Here is a 25,411-nt window from a genome sequence, read left to right on the forward strand (position 1 = left end):
AGAAGGGATACATCACTGAAAGAAGTGAATTGGAGGAATGACCTGTGAAAATTGACACTCCAAAGCATCACAATTTCATGATGCAAATCATGGCATACAGCAAACATTTCCAGTTACACACCAGACAGCAGGGGAAGCTGCCATATAGCTGCCCGGGCCCTGCAAGGCACAAACTTTTCTGGGCTTGGCTTGCCCAGGCAACATACTCGGCTGCATCAGGCTTCTGTTTTCTGAATATTTTAGATTTGTTCTGCATATTGCCAAACAAGTACTTTAACACCTCCAAGTGCTGTAATTCTGACTGGAGTAACATTGTTTCACTACTGTTTGGAGATCTTAAACAATTCTGCCAAATCCTCTAGTTCTAGAGAGGAAATTTAAAAATGAAAACGGACAATATGTCAATGGAAATACAGATGTACAGCTGCTTTGACGCAGAGGCCTAAGCTCAACGCCACACAGTGTTTTCAAGAACAATCTGATAGCAAAAAGGGCATGTTGCAGTGGGAATAAAATATGAATATACTCCGGTGAAATAGCTATGCCAGTAATAATATGCCGCAGAAATGTTTCTGGTTAATTTTTGCAACATAGACGTGCTGTACACGGTTTGTGAAAGTGTTTCCATTTGGTATTACAGGGATGACATCCCTGCCAAAACTACAACAGATGCTTCAATGAAATGCAGAGAAATTTCAAGCTGGTTGACTACAATGAGATTTTGTTTTGATTTTGAACTCTGGCAGAAAACAGCATTTATATTGTTCTTCACATTATTATTCTACTGATTCAAAATCTGCACTCAGTCTTTGGGATTGTAGGGGTTTGCCACCTTCATGTTAATTTGGACATGTTCTATTATCTTTGTTTCATAAATTTGACATTTCAATAAATTATGGCAACCTCATATATTCTTTATATATATATATATGTATCTCCATGGTTACTTTCAGCTTTTGCAGTACAGAAGCATACAAAAAAAGCTCACTCACAAATACCATGCAGCAAATGAAAATATTTAGCAGAGGTCACCTGCACCAAACCACAGGTTTGGATTTTTAAATGGATATTACAGAGAAAGAAACTACCAAAGTTATGAATATCATTGCACTGCCAAGATGAATGGGTGTTCCCTATGCTTATATTTGGGAATGAACGGGATGAGACAATGGGTAAATGGGAACATATCCCTCCCATGCTTCAAAGGAACAGCACAGTATGATCCTTTACAGAATTCCTCAGATCAACATTCCTGTACTGTATCTTATTTGTGTCCAAAATGAGAATTTTATTTGGCAACCGTCCTGCTGTCCAGTACTTTTCATTTCATTTGCTTCAAGAAAATAATCTGCCTGTCATCTTGGAAGTGTTTACATTTAAACAAAAAAAAATAATAATAAAAAAAGGAAATTACAAAGTATGTTACACAAATTCCCTTATTTCCCCTAGAAAAGGAAACACTCCCCCCTACTGCTGTTTTACTTAATGTTTAGAAGTTAATTGTGTTACAGTAGTTAGTTCTACTTTATGTAGCTCCATAACTGAAGTGTAGAATAATCAGGCTCATTAATAATTTTCTCAAGAGTTATCTGTCAGCACCCATAACTCATCACAAAAACGATTATGTTGCTTCTGGCATACCTTTCAACACTTTGGTGCCTGCCAAAGAAAAAAATCAATAAAGGATTAATATTATTCCATGGCTGGTACTGGGTAAGTGGCTCCAGTGGCACTCCCTGTTGGGGGACTGCCATTAAAGCTTTTACAACTGCATAATCCGAGTCTTATTAGTCTACTCTAGTGAGCATACTTCATAACACAGAAGTATTTTCAAACTTGTTAATGACTCCAATGGACTAGTTACCAAGTAATGCTGTGCTGAATAACACTGATGAAATGTATTGAAAAACAGCACATACTTTTCTGAGTATGCATTTGATAACAATAGTTTCACCTGACTTCTTCTGGCCTGATGGGAAAATCCATTCTCTGCCACACAGGCATACACTTCTCAATTTTAACACTTGACATATGTATTATAAAGCACAGTTGAAATTACAAGATCTGCAAACCTCAGCTAAAACACCACTAAATTTTGTACTACAACACGCTGTAATGAACGTCTTAGTTCTTCACCACTAGGAAGCCTACAGATTTCTCTTTCTCTGAATCTTTCAGATCAGCCTAGGCCGGGCAGCAATCTACCCTAAATCCACCTTTAAACTGCCCAGATCTGAGAAAATTGGCCTAAAAAGTGTTCTGATAAATTAGATCTTCTAAACACTCAGATTACAGATCTATCTCCTTAATAGCTGCCCATTCTCGTTCATTATACCTGCCACATTCAGCAATCTCCTCCTCTTCAAAGCGTTCATGAAGTTAAGGTAACCACTGTCTTCAGAAAGCACAAACCACAACTGATCCATTATTTATTCTTACACCGAACCTCATGTAAAAATTTATGTTGAATTTTTCCATTGTTACTTAGTATCAAGCCATTCTCATAGAAAAAAAAAAGTGATTAAAGCACTATGTCCCTCAGAGATGAAGGGCCTCAAACAATTTCCTGCCAAAACCAGCACAAGCTTTTCCACCAGCTTCAGTGGCCATACAAGCAAAGCACACCGCCAGCGATATGCACAGGCAAGTGAGTTTCATCAAACTGAACACTAAGCATGCCTCTGCTATCAAGACTGAAAGACACCATTCTTTGTGTCCTTCCTGACCTGCACCCCGCAATATTTGGGCATGGCGCTAAAAAAAAAAAACGGCAGGCTCATTGCTGGAAAATATGAAGTGATGCACACAGCAGAAAACAACCTATGAGCATACACAGAGAATCAGGATGTATGCATTAGCTCATCTCACTGAAGAAAGAAATATCCAAGTCATCATGAGTAGTTAATAGGTAACAGCAGTCTAAAAGACCAATCAAATGTTGAAGATTATTGAGGAAGGATTAGAAGACAATATCATAGAGAGTCTACAAATCCACAGCAATCCAACACGTTGACTATGGTACACAGTTCTAATTGCCTTAAAGCAAAAGAGATGCCACAGAACCGCGTAAGTACAGAGGTAATGTATTATTAGGAAGGACTGGCTTACCTAAGAGGACAGCTCAAACAGGTTACTATGCTCTGACACAACACAGTTTAGAAAAGAAGGCAACTGGTATCAAAAAGTAAATAGATATTTGTTTAATTATTTATCGTATCAATGGCATAAACTCCCCTAGTGAGATAAACAAGCAGCAAGTGGGGGAATTAAATTGGGGGAAGCATTGCTATGGGATTTTATAGAAGACAGAAAGCAAATGAATTTTAAAAGGGCATAGGTAACTGCACTGTGACAGAGCTGGAAATTGGTGTAGAGGTGTGATTATGAGCCTAAGAAATATTGCACTGCCAATTGACAGTAAGTGGGAAAGTATACCAGAGAAAGTACTGTGCTATGATTGCCTGTTCTTACATATTTATTCCGCAAGAATCTACTACTTGTTACTGCCAGTGGTAGACTTTTGTACCAAATGGACTTTTGTTCTTACATAAAAAAGATCCAAATCAGGTCAAACTCCCCCTTAACTAGAAAACCATCAATACACAAGAGATTTGGTAATAGATACTATGTCTTAACACTTGCTTTTTTACGTATTTCAATTTTTTCTCCAGATATCTCAACTCTCTAATGTCTTCACTGCCAGGTCTGAATGAATAAATCTCAATTTAGTAAAGTAAATATTCCTTTTACAATAATCACCACCCAGCACCCATATGCCTTCTTGCATTGATTTCAACATTTTCTGTTTCCAAACCTCAATTTGATATGATAAAGTATAGCTTGAAGAAATATAAACCAACTGTGTCTCAAAAATACCAATTACTGTGCATGTTCCAATAGCTGTAGTGTCATTCAGATCAGGTCTTAGCTGGTCGCTAAAGGAACTGGGAGTGTAATTTTAAACACAAAATCTCTTACATAAGCAGCTGTAAAATACATGCTTCTGCATAAGGAAAATGGATTTTTTCAGTGCTATGAAACTTAAAGGGTTTTTTGCTTTTTTAGGCAGATTTTTATTTGGCCATCAAAATTTGCCAAAGGAAACAAAATAGAAGGATTATTAATGGAAGTAAAATTTATTCTTAAAAATGAGTTATGTATTGAACGTGGATACTATTGTCAAATTAGCAATCATTGAAATACATTGAAATTACATTAATATATGAACACAGTGTATTATTTCCTGGGTCTAGGCCTTAGCTTGTGATCTAAAGATCACAGCATCTTTAATTCAGAGATGGCAGAATGTTGCTTAACTTCAGACAACAATAAGATATCGACTACAGACCTACAATATTTTGGATTTAGTTTCCAAGATCTGTAACCCCAGAATGTCACAGGTCTTTCATCAACTTGAACTTCCTACTATTTGAGCTTCTATGAACTAATATAATGGAAAACTTGATACATGACAAAGATTTTCATAGTCTTCAAAATCATTATTGCTGGTAAACAGTGTTTTGTGCTGTTCTGTAAACAAGGATTTGAAATATTTGATATTTGCATAAATAGTGGTAAAATAGCCAGCTCTGGTTATCTGAATAAAGCAGGTCAGAATACAGCATCTTCATTACATGAAAAAACTTAAGATTAATAAAAATACCTTTGGTCTCAAATAAGAATGAAAAGTTACAGTTTCAAATATTTTTATAACCCACTTCTGATAAAGCTAAACTGATACATGATTTTTATTTTCAAACAAATAAAACTTAAATAAGCTTTTTCCCCTTTGTCCGGGTTTTGCCTGGGAAAGAGCTAATTTTCTTCTTAGTAGCTGGTACAATGCTGTGTCTTGGATTTAGTATGAGGATAATGTTGGTAACACACTGATGTTTTTAGACGTTGCTAAGTAATGTTTATTCTAAGTCGAGGATTTTTCAGTTTCTCAGGCCCTGCCAGGGAGAGGGCTGGAGGGGCACAAGAAATTGGGAGGGGACACGGCCAGGACAGCTGGCCTGAACTAGCCAAAGGGATGTTCCATACCTTAGAACGTCATGCTGGGTATATAAACTGGGGGGTTAGCTGGCCAGGGCCTGACAGTCACTGCCTGGGGACAATTAATTACAACTGTTGTTGTTGTTGTTATATTTTATTTTATTTCAATTATTAAATTGTTCTTATCTCAACCGACAAGTTTTACCTTTTTCCTGATTCTCCTCCCCACCCTGCTTAGGGCAGGGCAGGGGAGTGAGCAAGTAGCTGCGTAGCAGTTAGTTGCTGGCTGGGGTTAAACGCTGACACCCCTTAAAGGGCTCACGCTGAGAATCAGCAAGAGTGCAGTTATTAGAGAGGACATATACTGAGTTTAAATAATGGCCATAGAAGAAACCACCACTGCCGTCCCACTAGCCTTCAAGGTTGCCCAAAGCATGGAAACCAGTGTCAGTTTAAAAAAGAAAATTTCTGAACTAAGATGACTCTATTATAGAGTTCAGACTACGTATGCAGTTGCTTGCCTGCACTAACATGCAGCCACTAAAATCAGATGTAGGGCTTAAACAGAAGACCCTACCAAGGAAAAGGCGATATGATGTCACCTCAGATATGAAGCTAGATAAATGTTACCACAGAAAGCCATATTAAGGTCTTATATAAAATACTGTGTAGTTTTATGGACATTCACCCAAATACAATGCTTTCAAACTGGAACAGATGACAAAGCCTAGGATAAAAGAGGGGCAAAGGAAAGCCCATCTTGCAGGAGAAGGGAAAGACAATGACTGTCTTAGTTACTCTGAAAAAAGGTTTGAGGGGGGAGTGTAGGGAACAAAGACGTAACAACTCCATTATCTAACCATAAAGACTAGTAAAAAATAGATGAATTTTAGAAACTTTTGCTCTTCAAGCTATTCAGAAACTACTTTAAAACCAATTAAACTAAGCTAAAGATTACAAAATTACCAGCTGAGAGAGAATCTCAGTCCACTGCTGCATATACTCGTCGTCTTTATAAAAGTACCCTGGGCTACAGTCTGAAAAGCAGATTGGTGCAGTCTCCATCAAGTTTTATCAAAAAAACCTGTAATGCTCAACGACACTTCTCAAAATCATTTGTAACAATTTAAACAGGATCAACTGTCTAATAACTAGTGTTCTGTGTTAGTCAACGTTACAGAGCAAATACTAAAATACACATTATTCAGATTACACATGTCCCATCACACACTAACTAGTAAATCACAAATTAATTATGCAGTAAATAATCACATACCTACTGCCCTCAGTCTTTGGGAAGAAATTTGCTGAATCTTTTCAGTGTCTTTGGCATCAAGGATGGCTTAAAAACCATCAGCTCCATTAAAAGGGCTTCAGAGAAGACGTGGTTGTTCCTTAACTGTCCGACTCTGCAAAGCTTCAAAACCATGTCTAGGAATATGTGCTGCTTATTTTTTTTTTTTTTTTTTAAAAAAAAAGACACCAAGCAAACAAACAAACAAACAAAAAAACCCTAAAACCCCCAAGATCAGTCAGTATTTTGCCAAAGACACTGATCCGCCTACTTGCTAAATCTGCACATTGCTGATCCCTGTGAATTTATTTTTGTTGTTGCCAAAAGAAATGTTTCAACAGCAGCTGCTTTTCCAAAAGAAGTAGCTTTATAAACAGATTTCTTTGTTTATTCAAAGTCTACATAGCTCTGGTTTATAAGAAATCCAATTATAAGAAGTGTAGGAATCCATTAAGTTGGTCTCATTTGTAGCCACATCTCTCTGTAGAAATGGGGCTTTGATGAGTGGACAGAGTGAAGAAAGAGCACTTTAGAGCAGGAGTAATTTTGGTTATATTAATAAAAAACATGCAGGGAGTATTATATTGGAGTGACAAGAGGGGAGGCAGAACACATTAACTTTGGGAGCGTCCTCTCTGTATAGCACTCCCCAGATTTCTGGGATGGCCACTCCTTCCTCCCATGTGAGCATCACTGTGACAGCTCATAAAGCCAACTGTCTGTGCTTGTGAAGGTGCCCTCAGAGAGTCCTCCTCACTGACAAAACTGACAGCAACAAACTTGCTACTCCCTGCCATCTAGCGGGGCTCAATGCCCTGCGCTCAGGCCAGTAAATTTAATCTGAACCACGCAAAATACAAATAAACCACATAAAATGAAGCATTTGCACATGGAAGTGTTTTCACCATGCAAGCTGACCAGTGTAACAGTAAAGAATATTACTTCCAAAGGTGGATCTCAATGAAGAAAACTCCACAAGTTTTAACTACATTCAAAGTATTCACAGGAAAAATAGGTTATCTTCCAAAATTATTAACAAATTCAAATTTGGCCATGTGAAGGAAAGTATGTACATGTGACATCTCCATTTCTGTTACCTTTGCAATGGTCTCATGCAGGCTGAAGGTGGGATCCAGCTTTTCAGTTTTTGTTGTATGTACAGGAAAAAGAGCTTCAGAGAGAAAGCTAGGGTTCTGTGAGAAAGAAATAAGAAGTGTTTTAGGATTCCACATTGATTTCCTCCTCCAAATGCTTATTGGATTTTGTTCAGAGACTGAAAAACCCTTCAAATGGTTCTTAAGTTTTGCTGATTATTAAACCTATTTCACTGTTATAATTAACTGATTCCAAGTCCCTGAAAAAGGCAAAAAATAGTAAGTCTTACAACTTTTATTTCTGGAATGGCAGTTGTCTTTGTAATTATGCTTCCAAAACCAGCTAAAAATTTTGCCTAGAGGAAGAAAAAATATCCACACAGATTTCGTTCTGAGCTAGGCAGCAATCAGACATTTTATTAAATATGTTATGATCTACTCTTCAAAAGAAATGTAAACACAATAATCAAAGAATATGCTTTTATCTTCTGCAGCCATCCTACTTCTATGTACTGTAATACCATCTACATAGTATGTGGTTTTGGTCAGTTCCCTAGAATTATATCCTTTAGGTTGACCGCTTTTTTTAACACCAGGCAATCTTAATATATTATTTGTATGATGTTCGTCTCTTCTTGTACTGAAAGCAAGCAATAAATTAGGTTGCATATTTGCTGTCACAAGGAAACAACAAACTGATAACCCAGGTGTGGACTGAAAGAAAAGGCAAAGCAATACAAAACAAAAACCCAAGCCTCAAAGGCGTGCAAATGCCTAAAAGGGAATTATTTTGAACGTATGTTGCTGAACCTGGTATAATAACTTGGAAACTTACTGGAAAAGAAAAATACGTCTCCACATTCCTATAGCTCCTGAGACCTATATCCTAAAATTATTCTTGCTTTTGTGGAGCAGCTCTAGTTTTGCTCTTTAAGTATGACTTGAACTGGCCATCCTGGAAAAGCTAGGAACTCAGTGCCCGTCTAATCCCCACCTGGTATAACAATAGGTGTTGAGGTGCACCTTGATGGACTGAGATGCTCAATTTGGTAAGCATACTTTGAATACAGAGTTCATCAACAGCAACGAGTTCAGTAAAAAGGCACAAAAACTACAGTTAAAGTTATTTCAGAGATCGGCAGGAGGATGTGACAGTGCATGAGTATCATGCCATTCTAAAATGTACTAGCTATAAGCAGTTCTTTTAAACATACTCTTCAAAGTGAACTCTGATGCACAAATAACAAGAGATGCACCCACTGCATTTACCTGTGTTCTGAAGAGGAACAAAACTTCACCTTAAGCCCTCTGCCAAACTCCGGTTAACTTTAGGCAACATCAGTTCAGCATCATAATACTCTGTACTTCCTTTTGGAAGGCTTAAATCTTTCCTTGTCCATGAAACTTATTCTGGGTTTTCATTTTGAGTTTGGATGCCAGCACCTAAATATATTATTGCATTTAGCTAGAATATCCAAAGTCCTTTATTGTATTTTGTATTTAGCATACAGTGCACTGTGTGCCACACAGAATCACATACAGCCTTACCAGAAACATCAACTGGGGACTGAAAGCTTCTCATTAACAGACTTCCTCGTAGCACGTCTTTGGATGTGAGTGCTGGGAAACTAGTCTTGTCCTTTGACAGCCCAGGTAGAATCTCTAGGGAAGTATCCAGTTTCAGATAAAGTTAGACTGCTCCTTGACCTAACGTTTTGTAGGCATCTTTTAATGCCAATGTTTTGGGGTGTGTTTGTGCTTTGTTTTGTTTTTTTATGGAGAGGGGCGGTAATAACAATTGTATTCCCTTAAGAAAGGTTAAGCAAAGGAGTGTGACTCATGAAAGGAATATATGTTGCCAGATTCATAATCATAACATTTTATATATGCTAGGTCTGGAGCTTTACATAGGACCCAGTAAGAGATACCCCCAATTCTGAGTGCAATTTTTCTGTTCTGCAAATTTCTTTATAAAATAGTACTAGTAGCAATAAGAAGCTGACAATATTCCTGGCTCAGAAATGCCTAAATGATCATGAGGTTATACTACGATTACATCTCCATGAAAATAACTTTGAAAAATGTCTAGAGTCTTTTCAGGTTGAATTCCAAGTAAAATTCACAGAAGCCCATGGTCCTATATTTAAGATGAATAATTTTTCTGGTTCACATTATTTCCTCGACTGTAAGGCAAAATTGACAATGTTCTAGAAGCATGCCCTTTTCAAACACCAGCTTCCCCTATCTATTAGACTAATATTTCTTCACTTTCCTCCTCTTGATATATACTGATCTTCAACAGCTTCTATCCTTGTACTGGAAAAAGAGACTCGCACTTCGTACTCACAAGAAGTGAAACCCCTTTTCAGAAGCATTAAGCCTGGTAATGATGCCCAACACGTTCTCCAACAGCCATAAAGTTATTTGCATTCAGAGACTGCATGCTGAACAGTGGCCAAATAAAGCTTTGGTTAAAAAAATATTAAAACTGACCTGAGTTTAAGCAGGATTGATTTGTAAGGTTGGCACTCCACTACCTTCTCACTTGCTAAAAACATTCTGTAGGGTTTATTGTTTAAAACATCAGGAAGTGAGCAAGTAAGAGAGACAAACAATTTAGATGCTTTGTTCTGGCTTGTACAACCTCTTCTTATGTGACTGAGCTTCGCTCTTTCACATGCTGGGTTATAAGCCATACAAAGACTGAAGAAAAACAGTACTTTAGGTAAAAGAGCTGTTAACTTCAATTCAAATAAAAGAAGTTAAAAAGAAGCAGAGAAAAAACTCTACCCTCTTCTTCAAAACAAACTAAGGTATCTTACTCATGTACCCCTGGGGGATATAATGGTGGTATCTGATACAAGCCTGCTGAATCAGAATTACGTTTGTACTACACAACGCAGTAAATTGCATGGATCCAGGTGCTAGTTCTTAATTGGGCACAGCCCTGTTAGCTCTCTCCTCAAACAAGCTTGAGACAATACAAATGTGTTACAATTGTATCAGGGCTGTGATATACCAAGATGCTCTGCTCAGAACTAAACTTAGTCATAGTTCCCTACAGATGCTCAATCCACCTCCTGAACTAGTACATTCACAGCTAAATGAAGCTTCTTTGAACAGAGTGACATGTCTCATAGACACAGTCAAGAAAACTCAGTAAAGGTATGTTACATCACTGGTAAGTTTGACTGTTAATTTTTTCTACAAATTAATGCCTCCATGATCAATATTCTATCAGTATTTTCATACATTTCTAATAAACTATTTCTGGTGGTAAGCACCCAGCACTTTCTTAAAAAAACGAAATACATACTTAGCACTGACTCATACTAATTTTTGTGTTCAGTGATGCATCTGTTCGTTGTCTAATTTGTCACAGAAGTATCAGAATAATAAATGAAGTAATTCTTCCCTTCAGGTTTTGGTTTTTTTTTTTTGTTTGTTTTTAAGATCTCAGGGAGAAGATACAGCAAGTAATTTATAATAAAGATAAAATATATACTTCAAGATTAATTCGTAACATTTATGCATCTTTAAGTTTGCACACTAGTTTACAGAGCCATGCCATTTGACTGGGGGGAGGTTGAGGAACACTGTCATTCTGCTACGGTGGTGCTAACGCTGTTCATCATCATTCACATAATTGGAATCAATAACTTAAAAAGAGTTACATTATTTATATTCATTCTTGAGTACCTTACTGAGAGTCTGTGAAGGGTATGATTATGAATTATCACACAACATCAGATTATTGCTCCATCTAGACAAATATTCATTCTCTGGAATCTAAAGCTTGATGGATCGGCAGCCTGTAAAGCAGGAAAACACCCTGTAACTGGCTTTTATCCCCCCCTATGCTAGACACACCTGTGGAGCACAGGTTCGGGTTCTAGTCATCCTACACTTATCTTGCATTCAGTGGTGAGAGATACAAACATTGAAATTATACATTCATAGCCATTCTAGTAATTTAAGTGCCTTCCCGGAGCAGAAGCTCTTGCTCTGCTTACACAACTTAAATGGAAAGAAATAATAGGTAAATAATAGGTTGTGTTTGAATTACACAAATGAGTGGTGTGACTGAACCCCAAGTCAGCTAAAGGTCAGATGTAGATCATTCCTGATATCTTCCTGGAGGTAAACACCTGAAAAGACAAACTTTATTTTTCTTTCAAACTAGATTTTATGAGAACTGAATTTATGGCAACATTTATTAAAATGCTAAAGTACAACAAAATAAAAAAAAAAAACCAACTTTGTAAATAACTTTTGCTTCTTGTTTCTTTGCACAAGGAGTCATTATCTTTAGGTTATTCCTCAGCCTCAGCCCACCAACCCTCCAGTGACTTTTCACTTTGCCACAAACTCAACACAGCCCCTTCTAGGAGCATCAGGAAGAGTTTTTTTCTGTCAGTCTTGTGGTCAGACTATGAATAGGCTCCCTGCTCTTCTCATTAGTCCCTTCTGTCCTGAAAGGTTTGGGGTTTTTTCTCATTTTTATTACTGCCCCTGTATCACACCAGCCCCGTTCTCTCTGTTTTTGTTTTTTGCCACATCTGTGCTCTGGAAATCCCTCCCCGATTAGTGTGCTCTTTCTCTGAAAGCCACTGAGCAATCAACCAACTTAGTGGAGACCACAGCAGCTGGGCAAGGCAAACAGGCAGCCTTTACTACTGCCTTGGCTGCTGCTTTTTAAAGGAACGCAACATAAGGAAGCAATGATCAGCAAATAAATCAAAACACATTTTGTCACCACAAGCGGCAAGTCATCTTGCCTATGATGGAATCAAGGCCCTGCATGCTAAGCTCCTGAAAAGGAGTCATGTAGAATCACTGATTTAGGCAGGCTTGAGTATTTTTGTGCAATTAAGCTTTCTGCTCAGGAAACAAAGCCCTTCCGACAGAGTGCACATGAAAGAAACCAAAAGACAAAAGTTTTTTATATTTGTATACATTTACAGATAACATCTATTAGTCTGTGTACGTGTACAGACAGATGGTACTTGCAAATAGTTAATCCAAGATTAATACCTGAAATAACTTACTGACATCTGAAATACCTTGCTCTGCACTTATAAAGGGAAATGTTTAAAACAGTTATTCCTTTCTTTTCTTTTTCATAAAAGATACTTCCATAAAGAGCTACTAGAAAGGCAAACATATTCTTTTTCTCTTGCCTTTTATTGACTTTCAAGCACTATGCTCATCAGAGAAAGCGGCATGAACTTTACAAGTAACAGAAGCCCACTCTTTATCCCAGCGAGCACATGGCAGAGAGATGAGTCTAGATGATGTTTCAAGAGTACCTCTCAGCGTTTAACAGCACGAGCCACACTTTCCAACAGCGAGAAACTGAATCAGACTCCTCATTTATTCTTTCAGCAAACTCAGAATAAAAAGCGAGTGTTATTTTCCCTTGTTGTTTTTTTTTTTTAACAGCAATTTGCTAAGCAAATTTCTAGTAAATACACACTAAGAAAAATACATGCTAATCCAAAGAGCACTAAACCCAACTACATTATTCCTTTATGCTTTTCACCCACAGTAGGAGTTACAGCTACAGTTGCTGTCCTCATACTCTCCCACACTCACTTCCTAAATAAAATTCATCTGCCTTCACTTCTAGTCAGGCACTAGTATCATCCTCAGTTTGTACAATGGGCAGAGTGTTGTATGTATCGTGCAGCTGAGCGCTCTCCAGATGGTATCAATTTATCGAAAAACTTTTCCAAGGTCAGATCACAGTGAGACACACTAAAATTTAGGAGGCCCAACTTCCAGTCATGGCTTTAAAATTTTTCTCCTTGCTGTTTACTGCCTTTCATAAATTGTTCTTTAGGTACCTAGCTATCCAAATGGATTAAGAACATTTGCTCTTCTGATATGGAGCTATGTTTTCATCATACAATCTGTACAATCTAGACAGGACCAACACCAATAATCCTTGAATTCCCAGTTTCTCTATGAATGATCTAATGATTTGGTTTCTCTATGAGCTCTTCAGAAGAGAAATGAATAAGCATAACGTGTTTGGAAATGGGCTTCCAAAACCCCATTTTGTCTCATCTTCCTTTTGGAATGATCAGTTAACCTGATCTTTTCTAAGCATTCATTTAATGAAGCATTCTGTGAAATTAGAAAGACATTGATGTTCCACTTCTCAAATAATGGGTCACTTCTGATTAAACTTCGATTGAACATTCAACTTTCAATCTTAAAACAAATTGCCTCCTTTTCTTTTTAATTTGAACACAATTTCCTGCTGCCCTCAGGTCTCATGACAGTAATTAATTGATTTATGAATTGATTAAATGGGGATCGAAAATGCAGGAAAAAAACCCCGTAAAACCCCAAATTTGGCTTACTCTTGCTTATTTATGATGGACAATTGCACTAAAATTCACTTCTGATTTACTAGACTCATTTTTCTAACTTATTTCATCCTTTCTCAACTAATTAAGTGAACATAATGCTTCACCTTCTAAAGGTACTAAATTTGTCATCCCTTGTGTACCATCTAACAGCATACTTTCAATTTATATGCCAACTTTCAACCAATGCATTTTAAATCATGAATAAAATCCCCCTGCACTTCTGGTGATTTAATGTAAAACAGAGTAAATACCAAGACATACTTTAGAGATCTATTTTGCTGTCCAAAAAGAGAAAAAGAAAAATAAAATTTTACCACACAGTGTCTTAGAACTGGAAATAGTTCTGTGGTAAGTACAACACACTATTTTCTTTACTAGGCCAGAACAATGCTGCATCCACAACAGAGAATCCTGTTTTCTTGACTATTACTTTAGAAACCACTGAAGTAGCAGTTAGGAAATGCAAATTATGTAACTAGTAATTCCTTAATATGCTCTCATTCCATGCCTGATCAGATGTTTCTTGCCTGCTGAGTATTCCCCAGCACTTTTAAGAAAACTTCCCTCTGTCCTTAATCTGTTGAACAATACACAAATACCTCAAAAAAACATTTTTTGGGGGAGGGTTGGGTTTGTTTGGGGGTTTTTATTGGAAAGTAACATGCAGCAAAGGTTCCCCCACTCAACAATAATGCTCAGCCTGAAAAATCACAGTCTTTAGACTAAATTTCTTGAACGAGTTTGACTTTACCCTTGTTAGTATTAGTCTGTATTATCCATATTTGTGCTAGCTTTGCCCTTCAGCAATGCACAACATTTGTGCCACAAATTCTGCAGTGCTCAAAAGTAAAAGAGTCTTAGGAAGGTACAACAGAGAGCAAGGACTGTGAGCAAAAATCCTTCTGAAATTTGTACAGGTAGGCCAAACAGTATAAACATGCTAATCTAACGCTGCTAAAGTCTGCAGAGCAAATACACAAAAGAAGGATGAAAGCCAAGAGAAAGCTGTTTATTTTCCTCACACAGACCAAAGAAAAATGTCTAACAGAGGAGAATTTAGAGGTATAAAGCTTCTGCTGCATCAGGATTGAGAATATAATGTTACCTATACATACACACACTGATATATATATGTGTCTGTTCTATGAGCTATTAACCTGTTTCACTCTTTCTGCCTTTTTGTAATACAACAGCATGAAGGGCAGAATTACAGCAGCCTGAGGGACACAGACAAACACCAGCATCTGGTCACTAGAACACAAAACAAGTGGTTAGTGCTTACCTTCTGAATCAACCTGGGGAAGAAGTTTGGTTGGGAGGTTGAATTCACCTGCAGAGCACACCCCACAAAGTTATGCTAGTGCCCAAAACTGTTACCCAGGAATCCAGAGGCTTACAATCGCATGAGGACTCGTCTGCATCTGTATTCAAAACCATTGCCAAAAACTTGTCATAGCATGAAGGAGAAAGCCCCGTCAGAAGAAAAGATAAAGAGAGAGCAGTGGGAAGAACAAAAATACCTCTGAAATCTGCACTGCAGGCTCTCACTAATTCCTTCTGCCGCTTTACCCTAAGGCAAGCAATTGGCATATGGTGTCTTGGCAGCACATATACAATTGTATTTCTTTGTGAAACAGGTGTTTCACCTCAGCTAGGCGAAAAGCCCATCTTTTCTCCATTTTCCTTTTTTTTTTTTTTCCTGGAGAGGTGTAAGAGATTGAACCAGAGGTTTGACTGGAAGCAGGATCAAAAGAAGAGTAATTGAAAAGGGTATCTCAGACTAAAATATGGCTTATCATCAGCTTTCTACACTACATATAGTTTGGGAGGATGCTGTACACTGAAGCAGATTTTTTAAAAAGATTTATTGAAAAAGCGGATTATCTAGGTTAAAATGAATCAATGGAATAACACCAGACATTAATGTATAGCATATAGGATTTTTCACTAATAAAGGCCCTTAAAGCTGCAAACATACTGCAGCAGAGGGGGCATGCATCTCCATCTCACTACTAGGCTGACTTTTCCCTATCTAGCAAATGCTCTTGATATCTAATTAAATATTCCACACACATACACCTCCCCCCCCCCCCCCCCCCCAATCCTCATTCCAGAAAGTTGGTTTTCAACTGATTACTACTTAAATGAAACTAAACACATACAATGTGTATGCTTTCAAATTATTTTCAGAAAGCAAAACTTTGCAGCTGCCGCAGCCCAAAGTACATAAAAAATCTTGTTCTAAGTCAGAATGACCCTACTTTGTGGAAACAGACATGTCAGGAGGAGTTTCTGACAAAAGGCTTTTCTTTGGTATTTTTACCATTTCAGTTTACTGAAGAACTTTTAGAAAAGAAACCAAATATATTTTCTGTTTTAATGTTATGGTAAAGATGTGCACTGACTTCGCGACGTCACCAGATGCTGGACAAAATAAGCACAGCCTCCCAAAACAGACTACGCAGAAAACAGAAGGGGCAGAAATGGAATCATTGCTGCACAATTTATTTTATTAAACTCAACTGTAGCCAGAATAACTCAAGCCAACAGTCATCAGACAGTAGAAGAATAGAAACACTTTTCCCTCACCTCTTTTAATGTTTTCTTCCTTGCATTAGTAAGTGAATGGAAATAACCACTGTAAATCTACAAATCCCACACACCACAGCAAAAGAAAGCAACTTTTAAAATATTAGGATACTTGGCATAGCTTTAATCCTCTCTACAGTTTTCCTTTTAAAAAAGTTTTACTTTTAAAACTGAAAGCAGAATCAGCAGATTAAGTAGGAAGAAGCAGCCAAAGCCAGAAACGTGGGACCTCACAGAGGATCTTCCCAAAATTTCAGATTAGAAACAGAAGGCTCAGTTCAGATTCACTGTAGGTAAGAGAGAAAACTTGTTCTTTGATGTGTTGTGTGAAGGATGCAAGAACTTTTTGTTTGTAATGTTTTATGATCACTTGTGAGCATTCAAATTGCGCAGAAAACATGCAGTGCCAGTAAGATCATCCTAACACTGTCCCTGCCTATAAGCCATGAATCCAGTGACAATGTCTTTCACAATCATCAATATTATTAAAGCCCAATGCTTTTATTTCCTGATTCAATGCTTCCTATTTCCAATTTCATTTTCAGTGATTTAAAAAAAACTATTTAAGCTATTTCACTGAACGAAGAAACCTGATTTTATCCAGTGGACAGGTAGTGTGTAGGTGGAGGCTCACCATTTTGCAGCAAGAATCAGAACTGGCTTTTGCAAAGAACAACATCTTCAAAGACAGTATTTATCAAAAGCCTCATTAAACAGTTTCTTTAACAGCTATCAAACATTGCAAATTTTATTTGAGACAATGTATCACTGACTCAATCACAGCTGTTTGATAGTCCAGTGATCTTGATTCCCCCCCCCCCCCCCCAAAGCATTAAAAGACAAAGCTGAGTGCCACACTACTAATACCTGCTGACACAAAACAAGTTCTGATACTTACTCCAGACACTCTGCCAGAAGATTTTTAGTTGGTGCGTTGATTTTAGCCACTCAGAACAACAATGGCAAAATGTTACCTTGAATGCAACATGCCATTTACTTCTCCAGGGATGACAGATAATTGTGTCTTCTACCCTTAGACAGTATGTTTTCCAGTAACTAGATGCTTCAGCAGGCTATCAAACAGAAGCAATAATTGGTGTCTAAGCAAATTTCTCACATGTTTTCCCATATCCCGCTGACCCTGTTAACTTGCATTGACTTTCAACAGTCCTCAGTCAATTCCCAGAAAATGAAGAGCCTATGAGACAGCCTGCAAGGGACAGTTTACAGCGACAACATGTATGCGTGCAGTGTGAATGTTAAAGAAGCTGTGCATTTTTCCTGCTGTATGGCAGGTTTATGTAAAGAATATTCCCTTTCTGGAAGCAGCATGGGATGTTTGGGACATCAAAGCAGTAGGATTCATGAGACCAAACAGATTCTTTTGGAGCAAAGTAATGTATCAACTGATGAGGATGCCATCAGTTTCGCTAACATTAGTGGACTAAGAAAGATGTTCTTCTATGAAATTAAATAGCTAAATATTCATATTATTCAATAAAATAACTCAAACCAACCACTTGAACATCAAATGTATTTTGTCTTGTAAAACACTGAGTCATTAACCTTAACAATTTCAGCATGCTCTCACTATCACATTCAACTAAATTAGCATGCAAGCAAACAGATGGATTAATGTATTAATGTATGCTGAGTAACCCCTGAATGTAGTGAGAAATTAAAAAGCCCTAATTTATGCTAAAGATGGACAAAAAAGAGAAAACATATTGGTCAGAAGAAATACAGTATGAATAAACAAACACATAGCTATTATAAAGACAGTAGAGCTCACGAGTGAGAAAGGCAAGACACACAAGCAGCTGTGGTTTGGGACCTACTGTCACAAGTAGTCCCCAAGGACGATCTATTGGGGACTGCCTGAACTATATTTTATTACACGCTGGCAGTTCATTGCTTGTCCATGAACAAAAACTGAAACCTCTTTCTTCACCTTGGCACATCTAACTCCCATTGCTACACCTTGTTAACCATAAAGTTCCACTACGACATTCATAAAATCTCCCAGCAGCAAATGAAACAGCACCAAACTCTCCAGAGAGAGGTTAGAAAAAAAGAAATCCTGGGCTTCCAAGCAAACTGCCATTCTGAGGCTGATACATTTGCTCCTTTGCAAAGAATTTCAGGTATTCTCTGGTATTCTAAACACACTAGTACTTTGATTCTTTCATACAAGCATAAAACATCTCCCCTAACTCCCCATGGGCAGCTACCAGCTGTGTTATTTTCCTTAAAAAAATTAACATATACCAGAGAGAAAGGAGGAGTAAAACAGGGAAGGAGGGGGAGCCATGCAGAGCTGTATTTTTAGATGAAAAAGCTACCAAACTGCAGACCATCACAGCATCACGCTGCTGTTACACAAACTCCCTATCAGTCTAGACACAGAAGGGGCAGTACGGCTTCTCGTTAGGGTAGGAATCTCCCCGGAATACCACAGTCAAACAACGGGTTCTAATTCTTTTCTAAGGACATTCACACACATGCCGAAGGCCTGGAAGTTCTTTTTGGAGCAGCTACAGCTGAAGTACATCTTTGTATACAGTCTACCCTGAACCTTCAAAGAAAATGATACCTTCTAATTGAAGAAAACGATGCTTCTAATTGAAGTTCTTGGTAAATATACTTGAAGTTCTTGGTAAATATACTTGGATCTCATAAATTAATTGGTACTGGGTGACACTTAATCCAGGAGGACCTAAATAATAACAGAAGAAAAATAGCGCAAAATTTGCCAGAAGAGCCTGGTCAGCCATAGATCATTCAAATAGTCAGTCACAAATGTCAAGACAGTAACTAACCCTTTCCTGCCTGGAAAGGGGCTGGAGGACATACGGAAGTAAAAGAGAAAATGAGGTTCTGCAGCATGTCCAGAGATGGGCAACAAAGCTGGTGAAGGGTCTGGAGCACAAGTCCGATGAGAAGCAGCTGAGGGAGCTGGGGCTGTTTAGCCTGGAGAAAATAAGGGTTGGGGGGATTTTACCACTCTACAACTACCTGAAAGGAGGCTGTAAGCAAGGTGGGGGTAAGGCTCTTCTTGCAGACAACAAGTGACAGGGCAAAAGGAAATCAAGTTGCTACAGGGGAGGTTTAGATTGGCTATTAGCAAAACTTTCTTCACTGAAAGGGTCATCAAGCATTGGAACAGGCTGCCCAGGGAAGTGTTTGTAGACATGGTGCTTAAGAGGCAAGTTGTGGACTTGGCAGTCCTGGGTTAATGGTTAGATGATCTTGATGATCTTAAAAGGTCTTTTCCAACCTAAATGATTCTATGATTTGGACATGGAGTAACGGTGAGATTAATGATGTGATGCAAAACGTTGAGATAACTGCATTAGGAATACAGAGATCTTAAACATCAGAACACAAAACCTGACTTTAATTACTGTAACTGAACAGTGAACTACATTAGTGATACAAAAATGGCTCTCAATATAGGATACTGTAGATCAGACAACTCATGTTTGCTTTAAATACACACACACAGGTACAAGGTTGTGTTTATGGAAGTACATTTCTCACTTTACCTAGAATTTGCTAACAAAACTATACCACAGACTTTGCTGTCATCCATAATGCCACCTTGATTACATATATAAAGACATATGCATATAAAAATAAAGTGTGTGTACATAAATACATTATGTATATAAATAATCCTTGACAAGGATTTTGCTAAGAGAGAATGTAAGAGAACATTGGTCAGAAATTTACAGTGGCAGTTATCAGAATTTGTTCACGACACATCCAACTGCATGGCAATGTATGTTACACTTCCAGGTAAGCTGCAGCTCAGACACTGTAGCTAGAAGACAGAGGTTGTGTCTGTCACTGGGGATTATCAGTTCTTGAGTTTGCAAATTGTTGACTGGTTGTTTTCAGCTTTGTTAACATATACTGTCCATTCTGTATCAGATACACAGAACCAGAGAACTGTTCTTTCAAAGAAACAGTAGCTTTTAATAAATTCTGGCAGCCAGAGAAATGGCAATAGCTCACTGGTAGGACAAAATTAACTTTATTTTCATTGCTTGTTTTGTTAAATCTAAGAAACAGTGTGCTGGAGGTTAGAATGGTAATGGATGAAGCTGTTCATGTGGTAACAGAGCCAGTAGCCATCAACTACACTACTGAGTTACCTTTGATAAGGCGGTTGCAAATCTGAAAAGAAAACAACCCTCCAAATGCTTCTTACAAAATTCCACTTTAATTAAACTTCTCATTGAGGCTAATTACTTAAGACACTTTCACCGAACTAAAATTAAATAATATAAACATCATGTCAGGGTCATACTGGAACCAACTCAGTACATCAGTGAAGCAATAACGATAGGAAACAGACTCTCCCAGTCATCAGTTAAACAAAGATGTTCCCGGTACAGTCTCAGTGTGGCCAGTCCAGCTGATGGATAGAGTCCTTACCCTTTACACAAAGCGAACACCCAGAACTTGCCCAAGACACCCTGACTTCTGTGAATTTGTACATTCAGTTCAAAACTTTACCTTTGCACAAAAACACTCAAGAAATGAAACAGCAGCTGAAGGTCCCCGTAATACAGGATAAAATGGTGCTCCTAATACTTGACACCAGAACCCCACAGCTTAGAGACATGCAATTCTGTCCCCACACAGACAAAATCGGTATAAACACCAGTTTCTCATTCCCTTTTAAAAAGACACAAGCCAGATGCACTGAAGAGCATTCCATACTGCCTAAGCCCTCCCCCTTCTCTAACATAAGCACATGAAAGAGAGAAAAGCAGCATGCAACACAGGAGTTACTTTTCAGTAAACTAGACCCTAAGTTCTCTTCATCAAGGACAGCTCCTCTGTCTCTTTTCTCATAACAAAGAAAACTTGGAAGGCTTTTGATTTCTTTTGAAAGAAGCACATGATGTGTCAGCCTAAGCATGTAAATACTGAAACTGCAGTAAGTTTCCCCAAAGAGTGATTAAAAAAAAAAAGAAAGAAAAGAGGGCAGGGTGGGAGGAAGGGAGGAAGCAGAGGCAGATGTTAAAAACAACTGAGAAGCCACATTCACTGAAGAATTAAGATTTAGTGGCCTCTGTTCTACACCAGTGTGGGTGAAAATCACTTTTAAGGGCTCTAATGAAAGTTGAAAGTTACCTTCAAAAAGTTATGCATATTTCAACAGAAATAAAAATCATTATGCATTCTCTCTAAAGAGGATACAATCTCAAACTGTCAAAATTCTAAACTCTTCTACATATATTACATACAAATGCCTTCTATAAAGGAACCCCTTTTCATTTTTCTTCTAAATTAGCTTAGTGGTCCATGGTATTACACTATCTTGGTCTAGCCTGTGAAGAATGTGACAGGTAATTTTTATACTTCTTGCCTCTACTTAAGTTTGAGTGAAGATACGGAAAACAACTTTTATGGTCTAGGTGTAAAAGTAAATGTTCTGTAAGCCCTGCATACCCAAACCTGGGCAGCTACCATAAGATATTTCATGCTAAATATGTATCCATCAATAAATAACAAAAAGAGTGGTTTTTTTTAATAATGTTCAGTAACTTGGTTTTTCTCAAGATAAAATGATAATGCTAACATTGATGTAACCTACCACATTATCATAGAAGGGATTTCAGATTCTGTGTTGTCAGACTAAAATCGTTATGTAATAGGAAGCACTGAGAAGGATTAATAATATGCAAATAACATAGAAAATCATCTAGCTGTAATTTAAAAAAAACTGGATTCCACCTGAAACTGTTGACTGCAATGACACAGAAATGGATAGTAACAGTCTATTTCGATCTTGATAAAAGCTCAAAATACTCCTGTACCAGCTTCAGATTGCAAGTGATTGGAACAGCTTCAAAATGCTGAAGTTTAATGTTTGTTTTACAATGCTGAAGAAACAATCAAACCTCTAACTGAAAACGTGGCTAATCCAGATTATATTTTCTCTTTTACCCAGACATTAGGCAGCCACAGCAAGACTATTTTTCTCAGCCTCTGTGATTTACTTATGTTCCAGTACTTCAGCAACTGTGCTACGAAAGACATAATAAAAGTGATTTAACTTCCAGCTGTGGGGTTGATTCTTTTCTCTTTAGTGAAAAAGTCCACTACTACACTTCCAAATAGAGAACTTTTCTTTCAAAAATACTTTCCTCTGCCCACTTTCATGAAGGAAAAAAAGGCAAGTGTGGCCATCAGATTAAAATGTTGAATCCAGCAGAGCGAACTACATTTTTAAGGTGCTCTACCAAGGAGAGGGAAAACGACACGGGATGATGGTCATATAAAAAGAAAAACAAGGCAAAGCTTAAAGAAATAAGGGAGAGAAATAAGAGAAACAGAACTAGGTTAAAAGAGGAGGTATGGAAAAATTTCTGAAGTTATGAGTCTCTCTGAGAAGGCAAAACTATGGCTAGAGACACAAAACAACACAAAATTTTCCAGACCGTGCTGTTGGTCCTGATATTACATTTTTATATAATAAATGCAGAGTAAAAAGGAAAGGATGGATTTATGCCATACAACCTTCTGGAGGTGGCTGGAGATAGCCTTGACACACTACTGCAAAAGCCGTGTTATATTTTGAGACATGTAGTACATTTTAAGACATGTTAATATTAATCTGTTTTAAGCAAATCAGTAGAGAGTTTTTTGAAGAGTGAGGTTGCTCAGCAGTTACAATACCGTGGAAGACTTGTATGTCTTCTCTCCATATACCTCAAGTAATGACACATATATTCTTGGCATAGCAGAATCTGCCTTCTGCTTTCCATGTTTGATGAGGCTACTAAAGAAGCAGGATTAGAAAATAGCCCTTAATTTTGCCTCCGAGTGGAAATCTGTGGAATTTGTCTCTTCTTCTCCACATATAATACCCTATTTGCACACACTAGCCTTAAACAACTCATACCATAAGCAGACCAAAGCAGCCCATATCAAAATATATCCCAGCACATTTAGCCCTTCTCAGTATATACTGCCTGAAATCACTCTCTGCAACAAACCGCTGTGTAAACAGCTCACATTTTAAATTACATCTTTTCCATAACAGGTGATGCTTCTATTGCAGCAAAAAAGTAATGGGGCAAAAAACTCTTTACATGCCCAAGAGATTTATTTTACTCTGCCTCTGTGGTAGAGGTAATCTATACTACCAAATAAAACGACAACTCCATTATTAGGTCATTGTGATGATATTTATATTCCAAAGAACTTTTTGAAAAGTTCATAGATAAAATTCCAAAACTGTAGCAAAATTGGAAACTTTTACATATTTTAATAGGAAAACAAGGAAAGGTATTAAGTGATAGAGCTCTATTTTCTATTACACAGGCACACAATCAATGTATAGCCATTCAGAAAAAAATAATGAATTAGAAACTGAAGGCATGCTCTACAGATCATACACCACCACACTCAGTGTTTTCCATTATTCCTAATTTACAATCAAGAAACCAAGGGCTGAGCCTCAGTCATGTTTACAAAATAAAAATACCACAGGTGAAGAATTTACATCGAAGACACTAAGCAGAATCACGATGAACAGTGATGTATCCAAACTCAATAGTTTTTTCTGTTAAATGCATGCATTTTCTATAATTATGGAGGACATTTACATGTTATACCTGTTATATCATGTTTTGGTTTGAAAATAAATAGTAATACAAACATGGCTGATATTTTCAAGGGCACAGAAATGGTCCACACATGAAAAAGAATCAGAATTTACTTGCTGCAATCTATTATTCCTGATGTACCAATAATCATACAGTGGAGTAATTCCATTAGCTTTTATTGCAGTACAGAGAGTAACAAAGACAAGTCTGTGATCTAAGACCTCTTTTACTTTATGCTGCTCTTTCTTGTTGATGTAAAGTTAAGTGAAGATGTTTCTAATACTATTCTCTGCTGAGGCGAGGACTGACAGACTTACAACCATGGGCTTTCAGTAGTAGAGAAACTCAGATTTGAAATCAACATTGCTTCTCTTTCCCTACGTGGTGGTCACTTGGATGAAAATGACAACAACTCAAAGGGAATCTGCAGTATGAGGAAAAGCTGATCAGCCTTTCTCTCCTAACACATTACAAATCTGAATGTGACCCTCATGTCAAAGGTAAAGCCTGTGCAGCAGCAGCTGGGAGGAGAGGAAGGCTTTCCTCAGCAGCTGCAAGAGAATCCTTGGAAATTGGGTTAGTATTATGTTCTTTTCCACTTGATAAATTCTTCCAAGTTTACTTCTTACTTGCAGACTAAAATGCTGCATATTTTCCGCCAGTAAATAAACGAGCTGCATTTCACTCAGTGTATTTTTATACTAGTGGCTGAATACTTAGAATGCACTTTACTAGCTCACAGATCTGACCACAGGCATTTGCCATGCAGATTTAACCTCCTGGAGGCTCTGGGTTTGCTGTATTAGGTAATTTCGAGCGAGACAGTTTTACTTACTCTTCTGGTCTGAATGTTTCCTCTCACAACTTTTATTTCCTCTTATTTACTCCTCATGTTCCTGCCAATGAAAACCCTTTACAACCTTCTCTCTGAGGATTAGCATTACACCGACTATGGAAGAAATGCATTTCTAAAGCTGACCTGTAACTGTTGCTCCGTAGACAGGCTACAAGGGTACAGGTCTTGGACTTTTTTTACTCTAAACCAGTTTTTTTTTGAAGTCTGGAATAGCATCAGTTTTATGTGACGCTGAATGCTGTCTGACAGGTGGATAAAATAAACAACTAATGTATATTCCAAAAGAAGAGAATTTCCTGAGCAGGTCACAGCAGTAAGAGAGACAGCAGAGGAAACCAGCCTGGCAATATGATAAGTCTACCAAAGCACGTCAAAACATCCCGTTTCTGAAATATGTTTTTCCAAATCTTGTTTTGCAATGAAGCTGACAAAACTGAGACATAGTTAAAAAAGCTGAATGGCTTGGAAACAACCAACCAACCAACCAACCCTCACTGCAACTCAACAGATTATTCTCACTAACCTGCACAAGAGAAATTCCTACTTTTTCTATTAATACAGCTGTAAACCCAGAATAATTT

The 25,411-nt window shown here is 37.7% G+C and overlaps 1 protein-coding gene across 8 annotated transcripts in view; it reads right to left on the reverse strand.

Moving 5' to 3' along the window:
- The window catches only part of NAALADL2 (N-acetylated alpha-linked acidic dipeptidase like 2), a 504,178-nt gene that overhangs the window by 67,629 nt on the left and 411,138 nt on the right, over positions 1-25,411 (reverse strand). For all 8 annotated transcript variants that reach the window (XM_055817254.1, XM_055817256.1, XM_055817257.1 and 5 more), the window contains one exon: positions 7,387-7,482. In XM_055817254.1, the coding sequence (XP_055673229.1) occupies positions 7,387-7,482 (96 nt within the window). The remainder of the gene's footprint in view (positions 1-7,386; positions 7,483-25,411) is intronic.

This window comes from Falco peregrinus, chromosome 12, assembly GCF_023634155.1.
Source record: "Falco peregrinus isolate bFalPer1 chromosome 12, bFalPer1.pri, whole genome shotgun sequence".
Lineage (NCBI taxonomy): Eukaryota > Metazoa > Chordata > Aves > Falconiformes > Falconidae > Falco > Falco peregrinus.